A 23,968-nucleotide genomic window follows, 5' to 3' on the forward strand; every position below is an offset into this window, starting at 1 on the left:
TAGATGCACCTATCGCCATTTTCACCCCTCACACCCGTGTTAGGTTGCGTCAATCGAATCTGGTATCGAACAGAATTTAACACTAAGTCACTGAATATATTCTCATCTTTTCTATTCAATATAATTTGTCAAGCGAATAAATGGTAAATGCAATCTTCGTATATACGGGTTCACTGTAACACCTGGCAGGGCAAAACAGAGAACTGTTCAAACACAAAGTTCTTCTTTAATACTCTGACAGAGATAGTTCCCGCTCAGAGCGGGCCTGTCAGAGTAGAGGTTGAGCGTGGTTTAGACTTGCTCAGCCTATCGCAGGCGCACAGGCTGGTCCCAGCCTCTTGGTGCATCACTGTTGCCAGGTGTAGTTGTCTTCCAGCTTATCTTCGTGTTTTTCACCCAAAAGTCAGCAACCCCAAGAACAGTGCCTGTTTTTATGCTACAGTTATTCTCCACTCTATCAGTTTCTCACGAACACATGTCCTTGAGCGGCTTCACAACCAGGCAGTGTGTGTGTGTCACGAGTCTCCTCAGCCTACACCCCTGCTGCACAGCAACCCTTCAGTTAGTCACGTCTATTATATGTTGCTCAATCTTTGTTAATACAATACAAACCTGTTATGTTTAACATGAATGTATTCATATGCTATGCAACACATCTAGTTTAAGAAAATATATCCCAACACCTGTTATATCCATATGAGTTCTTTTAGCCAACGATGTTTGATAAATTAGTCGAGAAGTTGAGCTTTAAATAAATTGCTTACAACAGTCAGAAAGACAAGCTTTATTGGTAGAATTTAATTTATGGCTAATAGGCTACTTTCCTGGAGCTGAGCAGGTAAAGCACCAAATCTGAAGGCAGGTAACACTTTTTAAAGTAGTCTAGATTTGAGTGAAACAACTTTGTCTTTCATTATAACTTAACGTCTGATTGAATTTCACTTAACGTTATTCGTTGAATAATGCACTTTATCTGAAAGCTTCATTGTCCTTCCATGCCAATGTGTGCATCTTTGTTGCAGCCAACAAGGAAATGTGCTTGTTTTTGTGCAGCCAATAGAGTAGTAAACCGAGAAGTTTAGTATTAAGTTGCTTTAGTCAATTCATCATGGCTGTAAGGCTTCTGAGACTGACTTGAACCATATTGCTCAGTAACCCAAATGTAGGATTTTGTTTTTGCGCGCCATTTCAGAGAGCACAGGTTCTCGATTATTGGCTCTTGCCAGCTGGTCCTTTTTAGTGGTGAGTGTGGTTCTGGAAATGTAGGCCACACACAGCATTGAGAATACTTGCTGATACATGAGCAACAAAGATTACATGACTCATTATTTACATGTTTAAGAAGGTGAACTAAGACAAGGATAATTAAAGTCTACCTGTTCTGGGGGTGTTTTCACTAGGAAGTAAACAGGGAGGGACTTACCTGAATTTGTCCAATATAAACTCTAATTTTCCTTGCTGAATGTTTTGCAGCTGTTTGCTACGGTGTGCACTAGTTATTATCACCCCAGGTAAATGACCTGCATGAATTTCTCACATTAAACCAAATAATAAAAGTGGACATTATGGATAGTCTGTGTGGTCACCAGTGGAACCAGGGCAGGGAGGGATAAGGGATGGAAGGTACAGGCCTAAACTTCACATGGCTACTCACATTGTGAAATAGAGTGTAAGAACAACCAGACTGTTGTAACGGCTGTCTGAAGAGAGAGTAGACCAAGGTGCAGCGGAGTTAGTGTTCATCATTGCATTTAATAACAGAAAGAACACTATACAAAACAAGAAAACCGACAGCCAAACAGTCCTGTCAGGTGCAAAACACTAACAGAAACAATTACCCACAAAACCCCAACGGAAAAACAGGCACTTATGTGTGACTCCCAAATCAGCAACAACACTCTACAGCTGTGCCTGATTGGAAGCCACACGGCCAAAATCAATGAAACAAACCAACATAGAAAAATGCACATAGAACGCCCACCCAATGTAACACCCTGGCCTAACCAAATTAAAGAACAAAAAACCCATCTCTATGGCCAGGGCGTTACATCTGTATGTACTTTAAAGTGGAACTGACAGTGTTTTAACTACTTTACAGATATGAAACAGACAATCCTAATACCAGTCAAAAAGATCAAATTCCTAGTTGATGCTTCAAAACAAACTTTTATATAAGACATTTTAAAAATAGGTTGTATTTGAGTAAAAATTCCATGAAGTACAGTAAGGCATTTTTGGCAGAATAGATGGATGCAGTTCAATGCATGATTAGTATAATTCACCATCACAGTTCTTAGTAGTCCATAAATATATTGCTATCAGGTAAATCACAGCTAGCCTGGTACATTGTTTGCTGCCTCCACCCAATGGGGATGCACTGTGTCCTGTAAATTCTTACACAGGGACACTCAGTCAATCTTAAATTAATCATTGTTTATTGTCAGCATGCTGGAGAGGTTCCAACCAACTCAATGCACCATAGTACACATGTCAATCAGGAGCTCTGCTGGGGCAGTCCCAGCAGTTGTCTTATATACGGCTATACACAGACAAGTTATATTTGCATGGTTTAACATAATTCATTCATCATTAGCGTTTTGTTTAATTCATGTGACCGACCAATACTGGTTCATAACATGTGACATACCAACACCTCACGAGGAGTCTTTCTCTAAGCTGAGACCTTGAAACGGAGATATCTTCTCAAAACAACGTCTGAGCGCACTGCCAAATTGCAGCTACGAGGATTTGTACAGTCAGCCACTTGCATGAACACAGAAATTGGTTATTAGAACAGCACATGAATAGAACACAGACATTAGTTAAGAGAAAAGTACAAACATTAAAACTGTTTGTTTCAATTGCTCAATATTTTTAACAAAAACTGTAAGGCTGGGCATGTCAATACAATCCAATCCAACTAAATGATCCCAAGTCAGTCATAACCTGGCTAATAGGCTGGTGGCAGCATGCCAAACAAGGCCCGCGGGCGGAATAGTGGGTCTACATAAATGAGTCAACAGTTGAGTCATCTACTTTATGAAATTACAACCTGATGCATCAGTGAATTCAACTTCAATTGTGCTGCTTTCGTGTGTCCCGTTTACAGCGCACAGCGGAGGGAAAGTGTACACACACATGCCACAGTCCTAGCAAGGCTGCTAAAATATTGTAGTCAGTCTTCGGTTTTAAAAGCTTGACAATGAATAACAAAAAACCTAAACCTGCAACAACACACCACGCAAAGGAGAAACATGTAGAACTATTACAGCACCAGTAGAGCTGGAGCCTAGGCTGGCTACTCAACTACAACACATTTTGAGTGCACCATACAGCAATGCTGCATTCAACCACACTGGTGATCCATGGAGTGCAAAAAAAAGGAAAATATTTAATGTTACAACAACCTATTGCTACGTTTTTGTTATTAAATACTTTTTGATTTGGGTTGCATCATATTATGCACATCTGCAAGCATAGCAGCTAAGGCTGGACAAATATTATTGATCTCTTTTTGTTTTAATATGTTAAAATGCTATATACAGCATCCTATGTACATATAGTAAGTGGACTTTAGAAGGGGCCATGTTTTTTCAAACAATGGCCAGTTTGGGTCGCAGTTGCAAGTTTCTTTTGTAAAAAGACATGGGCTATGTCTGGCCCGCAAATTCATCATGTGGCTCAATATGGCCCATGCGCTGATTCAGTTTGACGCTTTAGTTGAGCTGTTGCTACTGCCTGTAAACACACAGTCCAGTTCAAATGGAATTATGGTAGGCCCGTGTGGCAAATGGCTTGTTTGCATATAGGCTATGGCACCTATCTGTGTAGACCCGGCCTGGCGCGGGGCGCGTGTCTAATAATTTTCCAAACACACGGTCACTTTTCCACTACATTGCTATAGAATTTTCACAAATGCCTTACTATACGTCATTCCCAAACATTCTATGAGTTTATGAAAACGTGAAAATGGCCATATAAATGCTCGCTTGTCAGAAAATGTAATAAAAAAACATAATTCTTCCTGGAGGTATATATGAACAGATTTATCAGATTTCATGTTGCTAAAACGCTGTCAGTTCCACTTTAAATACCTTTTTATTTATTTGTGTTTATTTTAAGATGAGGAGCATGGAATCCAAATTGAGGTGTTTGAGTTCAAGGAAGTTAAAACGATTTAAACGCCGTCTGAGGAAGAAGTATGACCTCTGTGTGAGGAGGATGGACGTGAAAGCCATTGTGTCAGTTATTACAGACACGTATAGAGGAGGTGCTAGTGACGTTGTGTCCTCAATTCTAAAACATGTCAAAGGTCGGAGTAAACGGAGACATAGACGGCAGGGTGAGTATAGGCATTAATACTCAATATTAATACTCAATGTTTTTTGTTGCAGGAGGAATTCTTAGATGCATTTTATTGAACCTGTATTACAGTATTTACTCAGTAGCGTTTAACTTTTTGCCGCTAGTCAAGTGGTTTCAGATAAAATTTATTATGTCTGCTTATTTTACAGCAGTTAATCGTATGACCTATGCAGGGTTATTCTGTGTTTTATGGGCCGGTTTCCTGGACCCAGATTGAACCTACTCCTTTAAAGGTAGTGGCTTATAAAAATAATGGCTTAACTTTATAAACAAAATAGGAAACAATTAAGATAACAACAAACTAGCTGTGTTGGTCGCGGCGCACATGACCAGAATGATGCATCAATGAACCACAAGGCACACCCCATTTCTGTTGAGGAAGAGGAGTTGGACCGATGTTCGTGCCCAAAGTCGACCTTTAACTAAAAAGTGTGCTAAATTATTGGCAGGTTTTTCACGAAGTTCAGTTAAAGATACGCCTTTCCTCCATAGGCAATGACAACGATGGGAATCCGACCTCAACTGCCATTAATGAGGAGGTGGATGACCAACAGGTAGGCCTAATGGGCTTTAAAAAATATATACAGTACCAATCAAAAGTTTGGACACAGCAACTCATTCAAGGGAGTTTCTTTATTTTTACTATTTTCTACATTGTATAATAATAGTGAAGACCTCAAAATTATGAAATAACACATGGAATCATGTAGTAACCAAAAAAGTGTTAAACAAATCAAAATATTTTATATTTGAGATTCTTCAAAGTAGCCACCCTTTGCCTTGATGACAGCTTTGCACACTATTGGCATGCTCTCAACCAGCTTCATGAGGTAGTCACCTGGAATGCATTTCAATTAACAGGTGTGCCTTGTTAAGTTAATTTGTGGAATTTCTTTCCTTAATGTGTTTGAGCCAGTCAGTTGTGTTGTGATAATATATGGGTGGTATACACAAGATAGCCCTATTTGGTAAAAGACCAAGTCCATATTATGGCAAGACCAGCTCAAATAAGCAAAGAGAAACAACAGTCCATTACTTTAACCTCTCTGGGGTATGTGGGACGCCCTGCTATTTCCCTATTCAACAGCCAGTGAAATAGCAGGGCGGCAAATTCAAAACAACAAAAATCTCATAATTCAAATTTCTCAAACATACAACTATTATATCCCATTTTAAAGATACACTTCTCGTTAATCCAACCACATTCTCCGATTTCAAAAAGGCTTTACGGCGAAAGCATAACATTAGTTTATGTTAGGACAGCACCTAAACAAGAAAAACCACAGCCATTTTCCAAGCAAGGAGAGGCGTCACGAAAACCAGAAATACAGCTAAAATGAATCACTAACCTTTGGTCTTCATCAGATGGCACTCATATGACTTCATGTTACACAATACATGTATGTTTTGCTCGATAAAGTTCATATTTATATCCAAAAATCCCATTTTACATTGGCGTGTAATGTTCAGAAATGTTTTGCCTTCCAAAACTTCCGGTGAATGAGCACATCAATTTACAGAAATACTCATCATAAACGTTGATAAAATATTCAACAGTTATTTAAAGAATTATAGATACACTTCTCCTTAATGCAACCGCTGTGTCAGATTTCAAAAAAGCTTTACGGCGAAAGCAAATTTTGCAATAATCTGAGTACAGCGTTCAGACACGAAACCAAACCCGCCATTTTGTGGAGTCAACAAAACTCAGAAATAATATTATAAATATTCACTTACCTTTGATGATCTTCATCAGAATGCACTCCCAGGAATCCCAGGTCCACAATAAATGTTTGTTTTGTTTGATAAAGTCCATAATTTATGTCCAAATACCTCCTTTTGTTTGCGCGTTCAGTCCACTACTCCAAATGCAGGAAGCGCAAGTGGCAAATGTCACGACGAAAAGTAAAAAAAAGTTATATTTACGTTCGTAGAAATATGTCAAACGATGTATAGCATCAATCTTTAGGACGTTTTTAACATAAATCTTCAGTAATATTCCAACCGGACAATTCCAATGTCTTCAGAAAAGAAAAGGAACACAGCTAACTCTCACGTGAGAGCGCGCCTCTGAGCTCATGTCATTTTCTCACTCATCAACTTCCAGGCCCTCTTGTTCGCTCCATATTCACAGTAGAAGTATGAAACAACGTTCTAAAGACTGTTGACATCTAGTGGAAGCCTTAGGAAGTGCAAAATCAACCCTAAGTCAATGTATACTGGATAGGGAATCACTTGAAAAACTACAAGCCTCAGATTTCCACGCTTCCTGGTTGGATTTTTGTCAGGTTTTTGCCTGCCATATGAGTTCTGTTATACTCACAGACATCATTCAAACAGTTTAGAAACGTCAGAGTGTTTTCTATCCAAATCTACTAATAATATGCATATCCTACCTTCTGAGCCTGAGTAGCAGGCAGTTTAATTTGGGCCCGCCTTTCATCCGGACGTCAAAATACTGCCCCCTACCCTAGAGAAGTTAAGAAGAAGGTTAGTTAGTCCAGAAAATGTAAAGAACTTTGAAAGTTTCTTCAAGTGCAGTTGCAAAAACCATCAACGCTATGATGAAACTGGCTCTCATGAGGACCGCCACAGGAAAGGAAGACCCAGAGTTACCTCTGCTGCAGAGGATAAGTTCATAATGCAGCCCAAATAAATGCTTCAGAGTTCAAGCAACAGACACATCTCAACTGTTCAGAGGAGACTGCGTGAATCAAGCCTTCATGGTCAAATTGCTGCAAAGAAACCACTACTAAAGGACACCAATTAGAAGAGACTTGCTTGGGCCAAGAAACACGAGCAATGGACATTAAACCAAAGGGAAATCTGTCCAAATTTGAGATTTTTGTTTCCAACCGCCGTGTCTTTGTGAGACGCAGAGTAGGTGAAAAATGATCATTTCCGCATGTGTGATTCCCACCGTGAAGCATGGAGGAGGTGTGATGGTTTGGGGGTGCTTTGCTGGTGCCACGGTCTGTGATTTATTTATAATTCAAGGCACACAACCAGCATGGCTACCACAGCATTCGGCAGCAATACACCATCCCATCTGGTTTGGGCTTAGTGGGACTATCATTTGTCTTTCAACAGGACAATGACCCAACACACCTCCAGGCTATTTGACCAAGAAGGAGAGTGATGGAGTGCTGCATCAGATGACCTGGCCTCCACAATCACCGGACCTCATCCCAATTGAGATGGTTTGGGATGAGTCGGACCGCATAGTGAAGGAAAAGCAGCCAACAAGTGCCCAGCATATGTGGGAACTCCTTCAAACTGGTTGAGAGAATGCCAAGTGTGCAAAGATGTCAAGGCAAAGGATGGGCTACTATGAAGAATCTCAAATATAAAATATATATTGATTTGTTCAACACTTTTTTTTTTTTTGGTTACAACATGATTCCATTCATTTAGTGTCTTTACTATTCTACAATGTAGAAAATATTTTTTAAATAAAGAAAAGTAGGTGTCCAAACTGGTACTATAGGTCAGGATTCAATCAGAGGTACTTTGTAGACCTCTGTTGACTGTGACATATAGGTCAGGATTCAATCAGAGGTACTTTGTAGACCTCTGTTGACTGTGACATACAGGTCTGGATTCAATCAGAGGTACTTTGTAGACCTCTGTTGACAGTGACATAGAGGTCTGGATTCAATCAGAGGTACTTTGTAGACCTCTGTTGACAGTGACATACAGGTCTGGATTCAATCAGAGGTACTTTGTAGACCTCTGTTGACAGTGACATACAGGTCTGGATTCAATCAGAGGTACTTTGTAGACCTCTGTTGACAGTGACATACAGGTCTGGATTCAATCAGAGGTACTTTGTAGACCTCTGTTGACAGTGACATACAGGTCTGGATTCAATCAGAGGTACTTTGTAGACCTCTGTTGACAGTGACATACAGGTCTGGATTCAATCAGAGGTACTTTGTAGACCTCTGTTGACAGTGACATACAGGTCTGGATTCAATCAGAGGTACTTTGTAGACCTCTGTTGACAGTGACATACAGGCCAGGATTCAATCAGAGGTACGTTGTAGACCGCTGCTGACTGTAAATACATTTTCAATTAATTCCAGTGAGAGATCCTGAATATTACCTCTAGATGTGTACGTGATAACGAGGCTAAGCTGTTATTGTTTTTTTTCCTACACCCACGGCGACGGACGTTACACCGCTGTCTGAGGCCAACCAGGCTGGAGGAGCACTCGCTGAACATACTTCCATCACAGCAACTAATAGAAGCAACACTTTTGCACCAATAACAACTGGGAATTCAGTTCAAGGGAACCTGATCTATTATTATGGTGAGAAGCTCATCTCCAGACAGAAGATGGTTTGATTACCGTTTTCATTTGATGGTGTTTAAAAAAAAAATGTTCCCTCTCTCTAGGCCATGCCAGGCAGACAGGTGTGGACCCTGGACCGGAGATGGTTGACCAGGTAATGGATAGGTTTTATAATTTATTATACACAATCTTCATAATATTGTTCTACATGTTTTGAAAATGTATCTACTGTTCTGTCTTGTTAACTTCCTGTAGATGACACAACCAAGACTGGTGCCACTGAATGACCAGAGCAAGAAGAAAGAAAGTAAGTCAAATTCAGTTGGTACCTCAGATGAAGAAAAAAAGACAATCTATTAATTTCACCCAAAGTAATATATATATATATATTATTTTTTTTCTTTGCAGACACCATTCGCCTCAAAGGCAAGATCAAATTAGCCCTTAAGAAGAGGTCCGGGAGCATACTAGAGGGTGTGACACAAAGTAAATCAGCCCTTAACAAGGTCTACACAGAGACTTATATGGTCACTTGTGATTCTGCCACCGTCAATAAAGAACATGAGGTGTGGCAAGCTGAAACCGCACACCTCCAAAACACCTCGGAGGCCTCCGTCATAAAATGTCAAGATATCTTCAAGCATGATGAAGAAGAACCCATCAGATGTGTGGTGTCAAAGGGAGTAGCTGGCATTGGGAAAACTGTGGCAGTCCAGAAATTCATCCTGGACTGGGCAGATGGGAAAGAGAATCAACATCTAGACCTTTTAATTCTCCTTTCTTTACGGGATCTAAATTTGGTTAAACATGGGCAATGCAGCCTGCATGGACTTCTTCAGGTCTTATACCCTGAACTTAAGGACATAGACATAAAGATGTATGATGACCATAAGATTTTGTTCATCTTTGATGGCCTGGATGAGATCCATATGCGCACGTATGAAATGTTCCATATGAATTGTACATCCATTACCTAGTGAACCAAACAATTGTCAGTTTTAAGAAGTACGATTCAACTCATGAAGATACTTTGAAGCAAAACAAAGACGTCATTTTCAAATTGGGACAGCTAGCGTATCAGAACCTGTTAATTCAAAACGTGCAGTTCACAGAACAGGACTTGGAGGACTGTGGTATTAGTGTCATGGATGCTGCTAAATGCCCTGGCCTGTGTACTGAAGTTGTACAATTAGAGCATGGACTGTATCCCAAGAAACTGTACTGTTTCATACACCTGAGTGTTCAGGAGTTCTTCGCTGCTCTGTACGCATTTCATGAATTTGAAAACCGCAGGATTGACTCAGTGAAAGCCTTAATCAAAAAGAAGAATGAAAGCACTCCCATTGATTTTTTTAAATATTTTCTCAAAGGTGCTATGGACAGTGCATTAGATAGTAAAAATGGACACCTGGACCTTTTCACACGCTTCCTTATCGGGATTTCTCACGACTCCAGCCGGGGCCTCCTTCAAGGACTTCTGGGAGAGACACTCAGCAGTTCAGAACACAACAAAAAGTGAATTGGATACATCAAGGTGTTGAAAAGAAAGTCCCTCTCCCCAGAGAGATGCATCAACATGATCCACTGTCTGCTTGAGCTGAAGGACCACACTATACTACAGAATGACAACCAAGTATCGTCTTCAGACACACCGCTAACTCCCTTTCAGTGCTCTCTCTTGGCTTTTATGTTCATGTCAGAGAAGCCTGAAGAGTTTGACTTCAGGAATAAACAAACTTCAGAGGAGGGTTTCTACAGACTGTCTCCTGCTTTGCGGTCTTGCACTACAGCATTGTAAGTATCACTGTGAAATGTGTATCATTACATTAAGTGTGTATATCAAACATGTGTACGTTTGCATTGTGATGTTCAAATTGAAAAGATTAAAACAGCAATTTTGAACTCACTCTTTCACAGGCTCAACTGGTGTTACATGACACCACTGCTATGTGCAACTGTGGCCTCAGTTCTCCGATCTCTGATTCGTCCCACCTTGAAGCTTCTGACCTTGGACCTCAGCTACAATGACCTTGGGGACTTGGGGTTGGAGTCCCTTGCTTTTGCCCTTCACGAGCGTTGCACGCTGCAGGGACTGAGGTATGTACAGCAGTATGTACACATTAAGGGTTTGCCTTAATCGCTGAACTCTGCTGACCTGTGGCTATAGATGCTTCTTCAATGTTCCTAGTTTTAACGGTGAATCAAATGTTTATTTCAGAATTATTTTCCCTATTCATTTACAGACTCTCTGGTTGTTTGATCACATTGCCTGAGACCGTGTCCTCTGTACTGGTCATAGGTTTGAGGTCCGACCCCTTCCAGATGAAAGCGCTGGATCTGAGCTACAATCCCCTCGCAGACATTGAATTGGATTTCCCTTTTCAGCTGAAGCTGAAGTGAGTTAGATTGTGTAAAAGAATACCAATGTGCTTCTAAATCAAATATTCACAAGTAGATATAAACGTTGACAGATTAGAACAACAACAATGATCTGTTAGTGAATTACCTTTAGCTATGACCCTTGTTGCATCCTAGTGTCAATATAATTTGGGGTGGCAGGTAGCCTAGTGGTTAGAGCATTGGGCCAGTAATGAAAAGGTAGCTAGATCAAATCCCCGAGCTGACAAGGTAAAAACCTGTCGTTCTGCCCCTGAACAAGGCAGTTCATTTTAGTGGGAAATCCACTGTTCCTAGGCTGTCATTGTAAATAAGAATTTGTTCTTATCTGACTTGCCTAGTTAAATAAATAGAAAATATACTGCATCGCCTCAGTAGTTTGAGCATTTCCAGGTTTTCATTCCTCCCTCTTTATTTTGTGTCTTTCAGCCTGGAGCACAGAGGAGAGAACAGGAATAAACCAGGTCTGCAGAAATGTGAGTAAATATTCATCTATCATTCTCACCTTTGCGAACACAGTAATTCACAGTGGCCTCTGTGGAATATTTGACATCTAGCGGTGTACCGATGTACCAATACATGTGTAAAGTGTGACAGCAAAGCTTGTGTTACAGATTGTCATATAAAATTCTTCCCAGTGTGAGAAGATTTCCCAATCGTTCTGATTGTGTTGTTATTGAGAACTTGAACTTGTTCTCAACTAGCCTACCTGATAAAATAAAGGTGAAATTTATCCCAGCGTGAAAATGTTCCCAGTTCAATAATTGCACGCTGTGATAAATTGTACAGCATGCCGTCACGATCAGATTGATTGGGAACTGTTTCACGCTGGGAAGATTTTTACTTGACACAGGTAACTGAAACCTTCTAATTCTAATCTGAACACATTTCAGATGCATGTGAACTCACACTAGACCCCAGCACAGCCAACTGTTTTCTCATTCTGTCTGAGGGGGACAAGAAGGTGACGCGCCAGAGCAAGAAGCAGCTGTATCCCATCACCCAAGACGGGTTTGATAAATGCAACCAGGTGCTGTGCAAGGAGGGCCTCGACAAGCGGCATTACCTGGAGGTGGAGTGTCTACACAAGGTTCACATAGGCATGGCCTACAAGGGAATAGAGAGGAAAGGAACCGGGGAAAGCGTAACACTAGGATGCAATGCCAATTCTGGGACTTTGTACGCCTCGAAGTATAAGGGCCATGCGCAGCACAAAGAAATTCTACACAGGTTACAGCTCCCCAAAATCAAAGCACATGTGCCCTACAGGGTAGGAGTGTTTCTGGATTGGCCGGCCGGCACTTTGTCCTTTTACATGGTCAACCAATTGGGCACACTGACCCATCTGTATACATTCCACACCACATTCACTGAGCCTCTCTATCTTGGGTTTGGACTGAACTCTCTGACTGCAACCATTCATCTCTTATAGTCACAGCCTACGACAGTCTTACAGACATGTTTTGCTGTGTCACATGGTGGAGTGGGAGAGGGGTTTAGACAGTGGTGTAAAGTACTTCAGTAAAAATACTTGAAAGTACTAAAGTAGTTTTTTTGGGGTACCTGTACTTTACTATTTATAGTTTTGACTTGGACTACTTTTACTTCACTACATTCCTAAAGAAAATATTGTACTTTTTGCTCCATACATTTTCCCTGACACCCAAAAGTAGTCATTATACTTTGAATGCTAAGCAGGACATGAAAATGGTCCAATTCACACACTTATCAATAGAACATCCCTACTGCCTCTGATCTGGTCGACTCACTAAGCGCATGCTTGGTTTGTAAATGATGTCTGAGCATGCCCCTGGCTATGCGTAAGTATAAAAAAAACTAGAAAATGGTGCAGCCAGGTTTACTTTATAAGGAATTTGAAAAGAGTTATACTTTAACTTTTACTTTTGATACTTAAGTATATTTTAGCAATTACATTTACTTTAGATACTTAAATATATTTTAAACCAAATACTTTTAGACTTTTACTCAAGTAGTATTTTACCGGTTTGACTTTCATTTATACTTGAGTCATTTTCTATTAAGGTGTCTACTTTTACTCAAGTATGACAATTGGGTACTTTTTCTACCACTGGGTTAAGACTGTATTCTCTTGTATCAAAAGGAGCAGGTCCCTTGGCTTTAATGTCATGGTAGGGGACACAATGGTTACTGCCAAAGATACCATAAGCTACCTTGGATGGAAGTTAGATAGATGACTATCTGGCGACAGTTTGGCCTTAAAAGCTCTCAATCAAGCTTGGTTAACTATAAGGTGTCTGTACCACATCCATACTGTAATGCAATTGTGTTATGCATTAAAGAAAAAAACATCAGTGTTGCTGCACAGTCATTGCATGGGCCACGTTCAGTCTCCAGATAGAAATGCCAGTAATAGAGCCGACATGATTCATTGTTTTACATGTCATGGAGACATGTTTGTTCTACATAAAAAAAATGTCTATCTGAAGATTCCACAACGTTGTGTCCTGCTGAACATGCCCCTTGTCTAGGCCATGTTTTTTTATTGCACAAATCACATCTACAATACAAAACAGATGAAAGTGTAGACTACAAAGCGTAGCATAGGCTTTTACAAAAATACCTTGAAGTACATCCCACAGGTGTTTGATAACTCTTTGTTGCTTTCTTAGCCTATAGCCTAGTTTCTAATGACTGTCTCTGAACAGAACATAAGAAACATGTACAGGAATTTGTTTTTTCTTGGCAAATCATGAATGTTAATCATGGTTACCTGGGGGGGGGGGGGGGCTACGCTGCAGTAGATGGGACAGACTCAGGGTGGACTTAGTGGTTTGGAGGCCCATGTCTATAGAGAGCAATATAAATAGTGTATTTTTGTAGGCACCGAAGCTATTCGGAACTAGGAAACTCAGAAATGTCCTACTTGCTGATTCGTTGAACACTGCACGTATATGTTTTATTTATTTATTTCACCTTTATTTAACCAGGTAGGCAAGTTGAGAACAAGTTCTCATTTACAACTGCGACCTGGCCAAGATAAAGCAAAGCAGTTCGACACATACAACAACACGATATAACTACTACCAGTTAGCAAGTTGGAAATGTGAGTTTTTTTCAACTAGCACTTGAAAGCAGCGTAACTCTGCAATGGCTCATTGGCCAAAGCTTATGGGGAAATGAATGTTTTTTTTTGATAAATGGCAAAAATAAGGTCTGTGCCTTGACTAATTAAGCAAATACATACATAGATTTTCTGCCAGACACATTTAAATCGCATTACAAACTAACAAGCCTATGTCTGAGGAAAATATTTGGATCAGTTAGGCCTATGGGTCTCCTTTTGATAGTTTCCCGGGTATAGTGATGCACATTAGCAGGACAGTCATATTGTTACTAGGATATACTGTATATTGGTATTAACAGATACAATTAGAGTTATGGGCTTCTCCTGATTCTGAGATACACTGCCTGTCCTGGTCTGGTGGAACATCATTCTTCTGAGTGCACTCTAGCCTATTCGTATCGCAGTTTGAAACATTTCAATCATTTTAAAATCATAGCCACACATTTCTCTATCCCAGGCCCATCGAACATTGGAACCCTTGCTCCGCCAGTGGCTACAGCTGAGAGACAGAAGTAGTAAAATGTACGCATGCAGTCTTTTTCTTCTTGATACAGAGTCCGAAACCCTCCCAGCCCACATCAATTCTCAGAATTTGAGACCCAGCCCGGTAAAAGCCTCAAGCATGAACATTAAGGCAAATTATGTAGGCCCCGTTTTATTTTGTTACCATTATTATATTTTTTAAATACATATTTCAAAATAAAGATGGCGCATGAATGAAGATAGTTTACTCAGGCCTTTTATCATTGAAAAACATTGTCAGTTCCGGACTGGGTGACTGCCATAGACACCAATGGAATAGCAGCTGGATTTGGTCAACTATAGTTCATTGACTTTTATTGAACCAGAAAAAAAAGTGAGTGGGGTGTCTAGCTTCCTCTTCCGTATCGGTTGACTTATGCCTAATTGTAAATCTGCCACTGAGACGGGTGTAATTGCAGACCGCAATTGCAGGCGTTTTCTGATATAGCCATTTCTTGAGTTAAATCACACCCATTGATGCTCGTCATTGGTCCGTGGCCGTTTCTTTCGCATTGGGGACAACAGCTGTTGACGACTAGCAATAGCTAGGTTTCCATCCAATTGGTGACAGATTTTCATGCGAATATTCTCAAATCCGCATAAAAACAATATGCGCATTTTCTCAACAGACAGGTGTTTTCATCAACTTGACTTGTTGCAGATAAAAGGCTGTGCGTGATGACGTAGTGCACATAAAATACCTTTTGCCGTTAAATTCCCCATGTGCCAAATAAAGATAAAGCACTTATCAAAAAGCAATCAGTTTTGCATTGGAGCACACAGAATAGTACTCATCAATCCACGTTAAGTCACATCTGTTTTCACCCGACTTCGCCATGGAGGCAGCCAGGTTCCAAATCTATTGCGATCAACTTTCAGCTGGTGTAAAACGGGCGCGATTAATCGATCCTACTCACTGTAGTGAAGCCTAACCTGCTATAAAAACAAATAATGTGTCGAGAAACGGTCAGTCTCATTATCATCGGAACTGACCAAAGACAAGCGCCAATGGGCGTTTCCTGATGTCAAGAAACGATCACGTCAAGAAACAATGCGAATTGCGTTCTGCAATTGCACCATATTAGAGACTGCGTAGACTACAAAGTGGTTACATGCACACAATAATACGATTATTGTGGATAGTCAGATTAATATAATAGTTCGTTTTAAAACGTTTACATGTTTTGCAAGAATAACGATTTCCCTAATAAGCCTGTTTATATGGCCACATCTGAAATCAGGCTACTGATGAATTTTGATAAATGCAGAAAATCGCCAATCAAAATAAACGTTCTACCACGGTGACCATGTTATCTTTGCGAAGACTATTGGATTCTGAGTTAGGACATATAAAGACAAAGTTTGTATGTGAAAATTGTTTCTAAGATGCATACTTTCAGTTTTTCAGAACTCATCTCATTCGCGCCTAGGCGCGAGGCTCGCGCTACCGGGTGCTACACCGATTATGCTGTTGACGTGTCCTAATCATTTTTAAAACATTGCTCAGAAACCCAGGTGTTTTAATCAACGTGTGCTTACTTCGACCATGACCTTTCGCCGATTAAGATAAGAAGAGCAAGGTGTTTACAAGACTATTGCCGTACTCGGCCTACACCCATAATCAGTTTAATATGAAATAATTCGTGTGAACGTAAACGTACTAAGTGATCGATTGACCGACAACCAATTAGAATGTCGTTGTTGAGGAAACGTTGTGCGGAGTGGGCGGGGAGAGAACGACAGACAGACCGCTTCACAAACTGCCACTTTCTCTCACAGTCGCCCTAGTAGGAGAACCTGTTTTCACACTTCTGACCCTCGACATGTCAAACAACAACGCCAGCAGCAACCTGGTCGTCGCTCAGAGAGTAGTGAAGCAGCTGCGGTTGGAGGCCAGTGTCCGGAGGATTAAGGTAAACGGGGTAGCATCAGCAACACTAACGCCAAACAAACACGGAAGAGCTGTTAACGACACTCCTGTCGCTGGGACAGCGTAGCCGCTCTGAGTATGCTAGGCTAGTGACGTGAAACAAAGTAGCCAACACGAAGTTACAATGATGCAAAGGTTGCTTTATGAAGTTGTCATGTTCGGTATAATAGAGTTGTAACTGTTTCTACCTTGTATCAAGGTTGTCATGTTACAAATGTCTATTGAACAGTAGGCTAGTCTACATCGTCGCCTCCTGTCTGTCAGTAGGCTAGTATTGTTGACATAGCCAAAATAATAAAGGCGATCAAATAGGAAAGTAATTCATAATTCAATCAACTTTTGCGTGTTATCGAGACAGTCCTTAGACCATGGTCCTACATCGGTGGCCTAGTGAAATAGATTGGAAGTCGGGTCAGAGTGTAGGCCTATCTTGGATGAGTCGGTACACTGACATTCCCACGGGTTAGTAATATTCCGAAGCCATTTTTTCTTTCTCTAAGTAAACTTGTCATACAAGTGCCTCTGCCTAGTGTAGCTAGGTTACTTCTAGCTCCCGAAAAGCCTTTTCCGCATGTATGGTTTTCAGTCATTACATTCGCCCACATTTGGCTCTGTGTATGTAAACTACAATTCTGAAACTGTGTTTTAACGTCAATAATCATCGCTTTCTGAACCTATGCCACTTGTCTTTCCTCAGAATCTTTTAAATAAAAAAGATAGTTACTGTAGCCATATACGCTGGATGGGTGGGTGGGGCGGGGCTATGTCTACAGTAGGTGTATATTTTTTATTTGAAAGATTGTTTCTAGCTGACATTAAAGATAAGGAGCATAGGTTACGAAAACCGTTTCGGGAAATCGATGATCATTGACGTGTGTATCTAATTGTAGCCATAGGGGGCGGCATTTCTCCCCGCTCTACTGACCAGTATTTTGCTCGGCCCATACACGAGTAGCCTTAAAGGCCTAGTGCACTAATTTGATTTGATGGGGGGGGGGGGGAATATGAATGATCTTTTAACTGATTTGTCACGGGGTGCTGCAGCACCCTCAGGACCACTCCCCTTGGCTATGTGCATTTCACACTGTTGACGTTAAATCTGAGTAATTATTTTATGGATGTCATCAATCAACTGCATTAGTTTAACGACTGACTACCAGCAATGATCTCTGTAGGCTAGTTATGCTACCAGTTTATACGAATGGTAGTTAGCATTTAGCAGTCACTTCTTCTAAACCTGAAAAGGAACAACTTCTAAATGTTATGCAGTGAAAACAGCCAAATATATCTAAATCAGATTTGAGTAACCACAGTGTGGGCCTCAATACATCAATCATGACGGATTTGACAAATATCCACTTTATTTCAAATGTGTTGGCTGTGCACCAATCCAGCATCCTATCCCCCACTGTCTGCATTCCAATGACCTCTTTACCGCATCTATCCCCACTACCTCCCCGATCTCTTTCCAGGAGTTCAAACCAATTTTTCGTTACGCACAGGTGTTTGGAGCAGCTAGATAGGCCACCACCTGTGTTAATTAGCTATGTCTTCCGCAAACAAGCGCTGTAACATGGACATATGTGGGAACACTAACCCTAACTATATTATGGTGTGTAATCATTTACATGTTGTTTTTTTATTTTTATTAATTTCTCACTGACATGAGATATTTATTTATTTATTTAACCTTTATTTAACTAGGCAAGTCAGTTAAGAACAAATTCTTATTTACAATGCCAGCCTACCCCGGCCAAACCCGGACGACGCTGGGCCAATTGTGCGTCGCCCTGTGGCACTCCCAATGACGGCCAAATGTGATACAGCCTGGAATAGAACCAGGGGCTGTAGTGACGCCGCTTGATGCGTTCCTTATGTTTCCAAAACAGTACCAGGAGCGATGTGTTTTCATGTTTATAGCAAGCATCAGGGCTCCTAACAAACATCCCCTGGTCAGAAGACACTTATCGTCAATAAGCACTAAAGTAGTTAGCATCTATGAATGGGGTAGGCTACTTCCTGTACAGGGCATGAAGTACTCTCTTCTTTGCAGGGATACTGGAGGGATGGAGGTAGATATGTATAGGGGTAAGGGGACAGGGTTACTGGAGGGCTGGAGGTAGATATGTATAGGGGACCGGGCAACAGCATAAGACACACACTGCTGCTACTCTCTGTGTGTGTGTGTGTGTGTGTGTGTGTGTGTGTGTGTGTGTGTGTGTGTGTGTGTGTGTGTGTGTGTGTGTGTGTGTGTGTGTGTGTGTGTGTGTGTGTGTGTGTGTGTGTGTGTGTGTGTGTGTGTGTGTGTGTGTGTTAGACCCAGTGCATAGATTGAAATAAAGATCCAAGGTAAACTCTTATCTATTTATCAGTTGTATTGCTCTGGGATAGAAGCTATTCAAGAGCCTGTTGGTGTCAGACTTGATGCACCAGTACCTGTTGCTGTGTGGAAAATAGTCTATGGCTTGGGTGGTTGGAGTCTTGGACGATTTTCCCGGGCCTTCTTTTCCCACCGCCTGATATAGAGGTCCTGGATGGCAGGGACCTCGGACCCAGTGATGTACTGGGCTGTCCGGTAACAACCTTCTGTAGCGCCATGCGATCCAGGGCGGTGCTATTGCCATACCAAGCAGTGATGCAGCTGTCAATATGCAGTACGGAGCCCTTGTTTCCTCCATGTCAGCTCTCCACTGTGTCTACACCTGTCATGTGTTAGTAGCATACAGGCCCGGGTTCCCAGATTAAACCTAGTCCTGGACTAAAAGCATGCTCCATTGAGATTCTCTATTTAAAGCTCATGTTAATCCAGAACTAGGCTTGATATGTGTCCGGGAAACCGGTCCATAGTGTATATAGCTCCTGTAGGTTTTCACTCCAACTCCAGTTGTAAATAACCTGGTTCAGCGTATCAACCAGCTAATTATTAGAATCAGGTGCGCTAGATTAGTGTTGGTGTGAAGATACAGGAGGGTATCTCTCCAGGAACATGGTTGGAGTGAAGCTACAGGAGGGTATCTCTCCAGGAACGGGGTTGGAGTGAAGCTACAGGAGGGTATCTCTCCAGGAACGGGGTTGGAGTGAAGCTACAGGAGGGTATCTCTCCAGGAACGGGGTTGGAGTGAAGCTACAGGAGGGTATCTCTCCAGGAACGGGGTTGGAGTGAAGCTACAGGAGGGTATCTCTCCAGGAACGGGGTTGGAGTGAAGCTATAGGAGGGTATCTAGGGGCAGTTTCCCAGACACAGATTAAGCCTGGTCCTGGACTAACAGCAGCTTTTAATAGATATTCTCCATTGAGATCACTGTCTAGTTCAGGACTAGGTTTAATCTGTGTCTGGGAAGCCGCCCCATAATGCATCAGTCCCAGTCATATATGTTGTTGTATTCTGTAATGAATCATTATTATAATGAACCCCCAGGTGTCTCAAGCTGCGGTGGACCTGAAGAACTACTGTCTGCAGAATGCTCACCAGGACCCTCTCCTGATGGGGGTACCCTCCAGTGACAACCCCTTCAGACCCCCCAAGTCCTGCAGCCTGTTCTGAGGTAGCCTAGAACACCTTCGTCCGCTCTCCTCCTCTTCCTCCTCCTCTTCTCGGCAGGTCGCATCAAGGTTAGAGCATTGGACCAGTAACCAAAAGGTCGCTGGTTCGGACACCGGAGCCGACAAGGTGAAAAATCTGTCGCTGTACCCTTGAGCAAGGCACTTAACCCGAATTACTCCAGGGGCGCTGTACAATGGTGACCCTGGTCGTGACCCCACAGGGGGAGTTGGGATATGCAAGAAACACATTTACATTACACACTTGTGTAACAGGACAAATATAAGCCCCCCCCCAAAAAAATATTATTATTACCTCTCTTTCTGCCAAGTCCTGCAGCCTGGTCTGAGGTAACCTAGTACACAATCTCCTTTCCTCCTCTTCTTTTCTCACCCCCCTAATTCCTGCAGCCTGGTCTGAGGTAACCTAGTACACAATCTCCTTTCCTCCTCTTCTTTTCTCACCCCCCTAATTCCTGCAGCCTGGTCTGAGGTAACCTAGTACACAATCTCCTTTCCTCCTCTTCTTTTCTCACCCCCCTAATTCCTGCAGCCTGTTCTGAGGTAGTCTAGGACACGTCATTGTTCCAGTCTCCTCCCCTCTCTTCTCCACTCTCTCACCTGTTCCAGTCTCCTCCTCCTCTCTTCTCCACTCTCTCACCTGTTCATCTCCTCCTCCTCTCTTCTCACCTGTTCCAGTCTCCTCCTCCTCTCTTCTCCACTCTCTCACCTGTTCCAGTCTCCTCCTCCTCTTCTCACCTGTTCCAGTCTCCTCCTCCTCTTCTCACCTGTTCCAGTCTCCTCCTCCTCTTCTCACCTGTTCCAGTCTCCTCCTCCTCTCTTCTCACCTGTTCCAGTCTCCTCCTCCTCCTTCTCACCTGTTCCAGTCTCCTCCTCCTCTTCTCACCTGTTCCAGTCTCCTCCTCCTCTTCTCACCTGTTCCAGCTCCTCCTCCTCCTCTTCTCACCTGTTCCAGTCTCCTCCTCCTCTCTTCTCACCTGTTCCAGTCTCCTCCTCCTCTTCTCCACTCTCTCACCTGTTCATCTCCTCCTCCTCTCTTCACTCTCTCACCTGTTGCAGTCTCCTCCTCCTCTCTTCTCCACTCTCTCAGCTGTTCCAGTCTCCTCTCCTGTCTGGGTTTTGGATGAGATAGATGCTGGTGAATTGGCAATATGTCAGATGCTTCTAATTCTAATAATTATGTGTGGTTGACAGTGTTTTGTTTCTTTACCATCTCTCTCTCTCTCTGTCTGTGTGTCTCTCTCTCCCCAGCCCCTCTGTCTCTCTCTGCAGCAGCAGTCAGTGTATGGAGGAGGAGTTGTTGCTGTATGTCCTATGAAGGACCCTTCCTCTTCTTTCTCTACTGCTGGTCCATTTGTGTGCTGAAGCTATCCCAATGTTAACCTCTAGCCTGATCCCAGATCTGGCATGCCAAGGCATGACAATGACCATATAGAAGTTGGCAAGACCGCACAAACAGATCTGGGACCAGGCTAGACAGTCCATGTATTAAGATAAAGCCTAGTAGTGCCATTATACATGTATGTTCAGGATGTTGATGTGTTATCCTATTTGTTATGATGATTGTATTAGGGTTGTAACTTCCTGAAAATTCCCCAGTGTTCCAGAAATTCCTGTTGGAAGATTCCTGGAATCAGAAGGGAATAAGCAGAAAATCCAGGGATCTTCTACTGGAATTTCTGGAAAATCTGGCAAGTTTTGGAAAGTTACAATGTAGGGTTGCAGAACTACAGTATCTATGCACTGTACTTTCCACCAGTATGATATCAGCCTCTGACAGGCAGGCAGCCCGTAAATGTGCCTTTGAGGTTGTCTCTTTGTTTCCAAATCGCACCCTATTCCCTATATAGTGCACTACTTTTGACCAGAGCCCTATAGGGCAGTACATAGACAATAGGGTGTTATTTGGGATGCAACTTATGTGTCTGACGACATGTACAGCACAATAAGGAAGTGACCAACAGTTTAATGTTTTAACCAGGGTATGTATTGATATTTAGCCTACAGTTCTAGCCTATTGGCCTACATGCTGTCTTGTCACCTTCTATTGCTTGTGTTCCACATGCAGTATACTTCCTGGTACAAACTACCACATGGTACAGGTTGACATTCTCGACCCAGGGATACAGAACCATAGAATTAGAATATAGAATTCATGCAGAACACTAACCACATATCCCCAGTTGTACTCTATACAAGAGACTGGCAGTTACATGTTTCTTTTAAACTTTCGTCTATTTTATTTAAGATTTTATGAAATAATCAGCCTTTTTATCGAAGGGTTCGTTCATTCGGTTATGATGATACTGATGTGATCTTAAATGTTACATTGTTGTGCCCTCCTGTACCTTTTTTAGGAAGACACTCCTGTCCTGGCCTTTCTCCCTGGATATGCTCATGTCCTTCTCACGTTTTTCCACTAGCCTACATTCAGTCACCGATAACACTATAGCACATTTTCCACTAGTCTACATTCAGTCACCGATAACACTATAGCACATTTTCCACTAGCCTACATTCAGTCACCGATAACACTATAGCACATTTTCCACTAGCCTACATTCAGTCACCGATAACACTATAGCACATTTTCCACTAGCCTACATTCAGTCACCGATAACACTATAGCACATTTTCCACTAGCCTACATTCAGTCACAGATAACACATGGGAACGTATTTAACTAAGACAAACAACTCATTTCCATATGCCACAGCTGGTGCTTCAGCTTGTTTCAGGTTACTGATTAGCCACATCACCATCACTGCCATTTTTATGATTCCATCAGCCTATATCACAGTTTTTCTTTTTATCGTTGAACTGTCTAGCCTAGCTACCTGCCTGAATGATGAATTTTAATTTGATACCTGATATACTGTCAATCCTCTGTGCCTTAACTAACTTTGTAACTGTGTTTCCAACATAGTAAATCACATTTACCACTATGTGTGTGTGTATGTGTCTATTTTATGTATGTGGGTGGTTCTTTGGATAGATTGATGCCTAAACATTTTTGAAAGGCATACTTCCAATGTTCCAACAAAACACAAATTTCAGTTTCTTGGCAGCAGGCCAGCATTCGAGTCGCCTCTCCACTGTTGATGTTGAGACTGGTGTTTGGCGGGTACTATTTAATGAAGCTGCCAGTTGAGGATTTGTGAGGTGTCTGTTTCTCAAACTAGACAGTCTAATGTACTTGTCCTCTTGCTCTGTTGTGCACCGGGGCCTCCCACTCTTTCTATTCTGGTTAGAGCCAGTTTGCGCTGTTCTGTGAAGGGAATAGTGCACAGCGTTGTACGAGATCTACAGTTTCTTGGCAATTTCTCGCATGGAATAGCCTTAATTTCTCAGAACGAGAATAGACTGACGAGTTTCAGAAGAAAGTTATTTGTTTCTGGCCATTTTGACCCTGTATTCGAACCCACAAATGCTGATACTCAACTTGTCTAAAGAAGGCCAGTTTTATTGCTTCTTTAATCAGAACAACAGTTTTCAGCTGTGCTAACAATTGCAAAAGGGTTTTCTAATGATCAATTATCCTTTTCAAATGATAAACTTGGATTAGCTAACACAACGTGCCATTGGAACACAGGAGTGATGGTTGCTGATAATAGGCCTCTGTACGCCTGTGTATTCCATAAAACATCTGCCGTTTCCAGCTGCAATAGTCATTTATAACATTAACAATGTCTACACTGTATTTCTGATCAATTAGATGTTTTTTTTAAAGGGAAAAAAAATACATTTCTTTCAAAAACATGAACATTTCTAAGTGACCGTAAACTTTTGAAT

At 41.7% G+C, this 23,968-nt stretch overlaps 2 protein-coding genes across 3 annotated transcripts; both read left to right on the forward strand.

Annotated features, from left to right (window-relative positions):
- Positions 1-10,236: 10,236 nt before the first annotated feature.
- On the forward strand, positions 10,237-13,411 carry LOC145859352 (neoverrucotoxin subunit beta). Its single transcript, XM_082958412.1, has 5 exons — positions 10,237-10,293; positions 10,660-10,757; positions 10,904-11,056; positions 11,487-11,533; positions 11,951-13,411. The coding sequence occupies exons 1-5, from the start codon at positions 10,237-10,239 to the stop codon at positions 12,487-12,489; spliced, it is 894 nt and encodes a 297-aa protein (XP_082814538.1). The 3' UTR covers positions 12,490-13,411.
- A 2,906-nt stretch (positions 13,412-16,317) lies between these two features.
- On the forward strand, positions 16,318-23,121 carry LOC106592341 (guanine nucleotide-binding protein G(I)/G(S)/G(O) subunit gamma-5). Of its 2 annotated transcripts, none has more exons than XM_014183679.3 (3): positions 16,318-16,598; positions 20,034-20,160; positions 21,449-23,121. In XM_014183679.3, the coding sequence occupies exons 1-2, from the start codon at positions 16,509-16,511 to the stop codon at positions 20,157-20,159; spliced, it is 216 nt and encodes a 71-aa protein (XP_014039154.1). In that variant the 5' UTR covers positions 16,318-16,508; the 3' UTR covers position 20,160; positions 21,449-23,121. The 2 variants fall into 2 exon arrangements, with proteins under 2 accessions (XP_014039154.1, XP_045546751.1); XM_045690795.2 differs by having other exon boundaries at positions 16,331-16,598; positions 21,428-23,121.
- Positions 23,122-23,968: the final 847 nt, after the last annotated feature.

Source organism: Salmo salar, chromosome 12 (assembly GCF_965601325.2).
Source record: "Salmo salar chromosome 12, fSalSal1, whole genome shotgun sequence".
Lineage (NCBI taxonomy): Eukaryota > Metazoa > Chordata > Actinopteri > Salmoniformes > Salmonidae > Salmo > Salmo salar.

Excerpts from the sequence above, each read along its gene's own strand:
- LOC145859352 (XM_082958412.1), top strand. The coding sequence starts at position 10,237 with ATGATCCACTGTCTGCTTGAGCTGAAGGACCACACTATACTACAGAAT. Across the intron at positions 10,294-10,659 it reads TACTACAGAATGACAACCAA|CTTCTGACCTTGGACCTCAG; the intron begins GTATCGTCTTCA and ends CCCACCTTGAAG. Across the intron at positions 11,534-11,950 it reads TAAACCAGGTCTGCAGAAAT|ATGCATGTGAACTCACACTA; the intron begins GTGAGTAAATAT and ends AACACATTTCAG.
- LOC106592341 (XM_014183679.3), top strand. The coding sequence starts at position 16,509 with ATGTCAAACAACAACGCCAGCAGCAACCTGGTCGTCGCTCAGAGAGTA. Across the intron at positions 16,599-20,033 it reads CCAGTGTCCGGAGGATTAAG|GTGTCTCAAGCTGCGGTGGA; the intron begins GTAAACGGGGTA and ends ATGAACCCCCAG.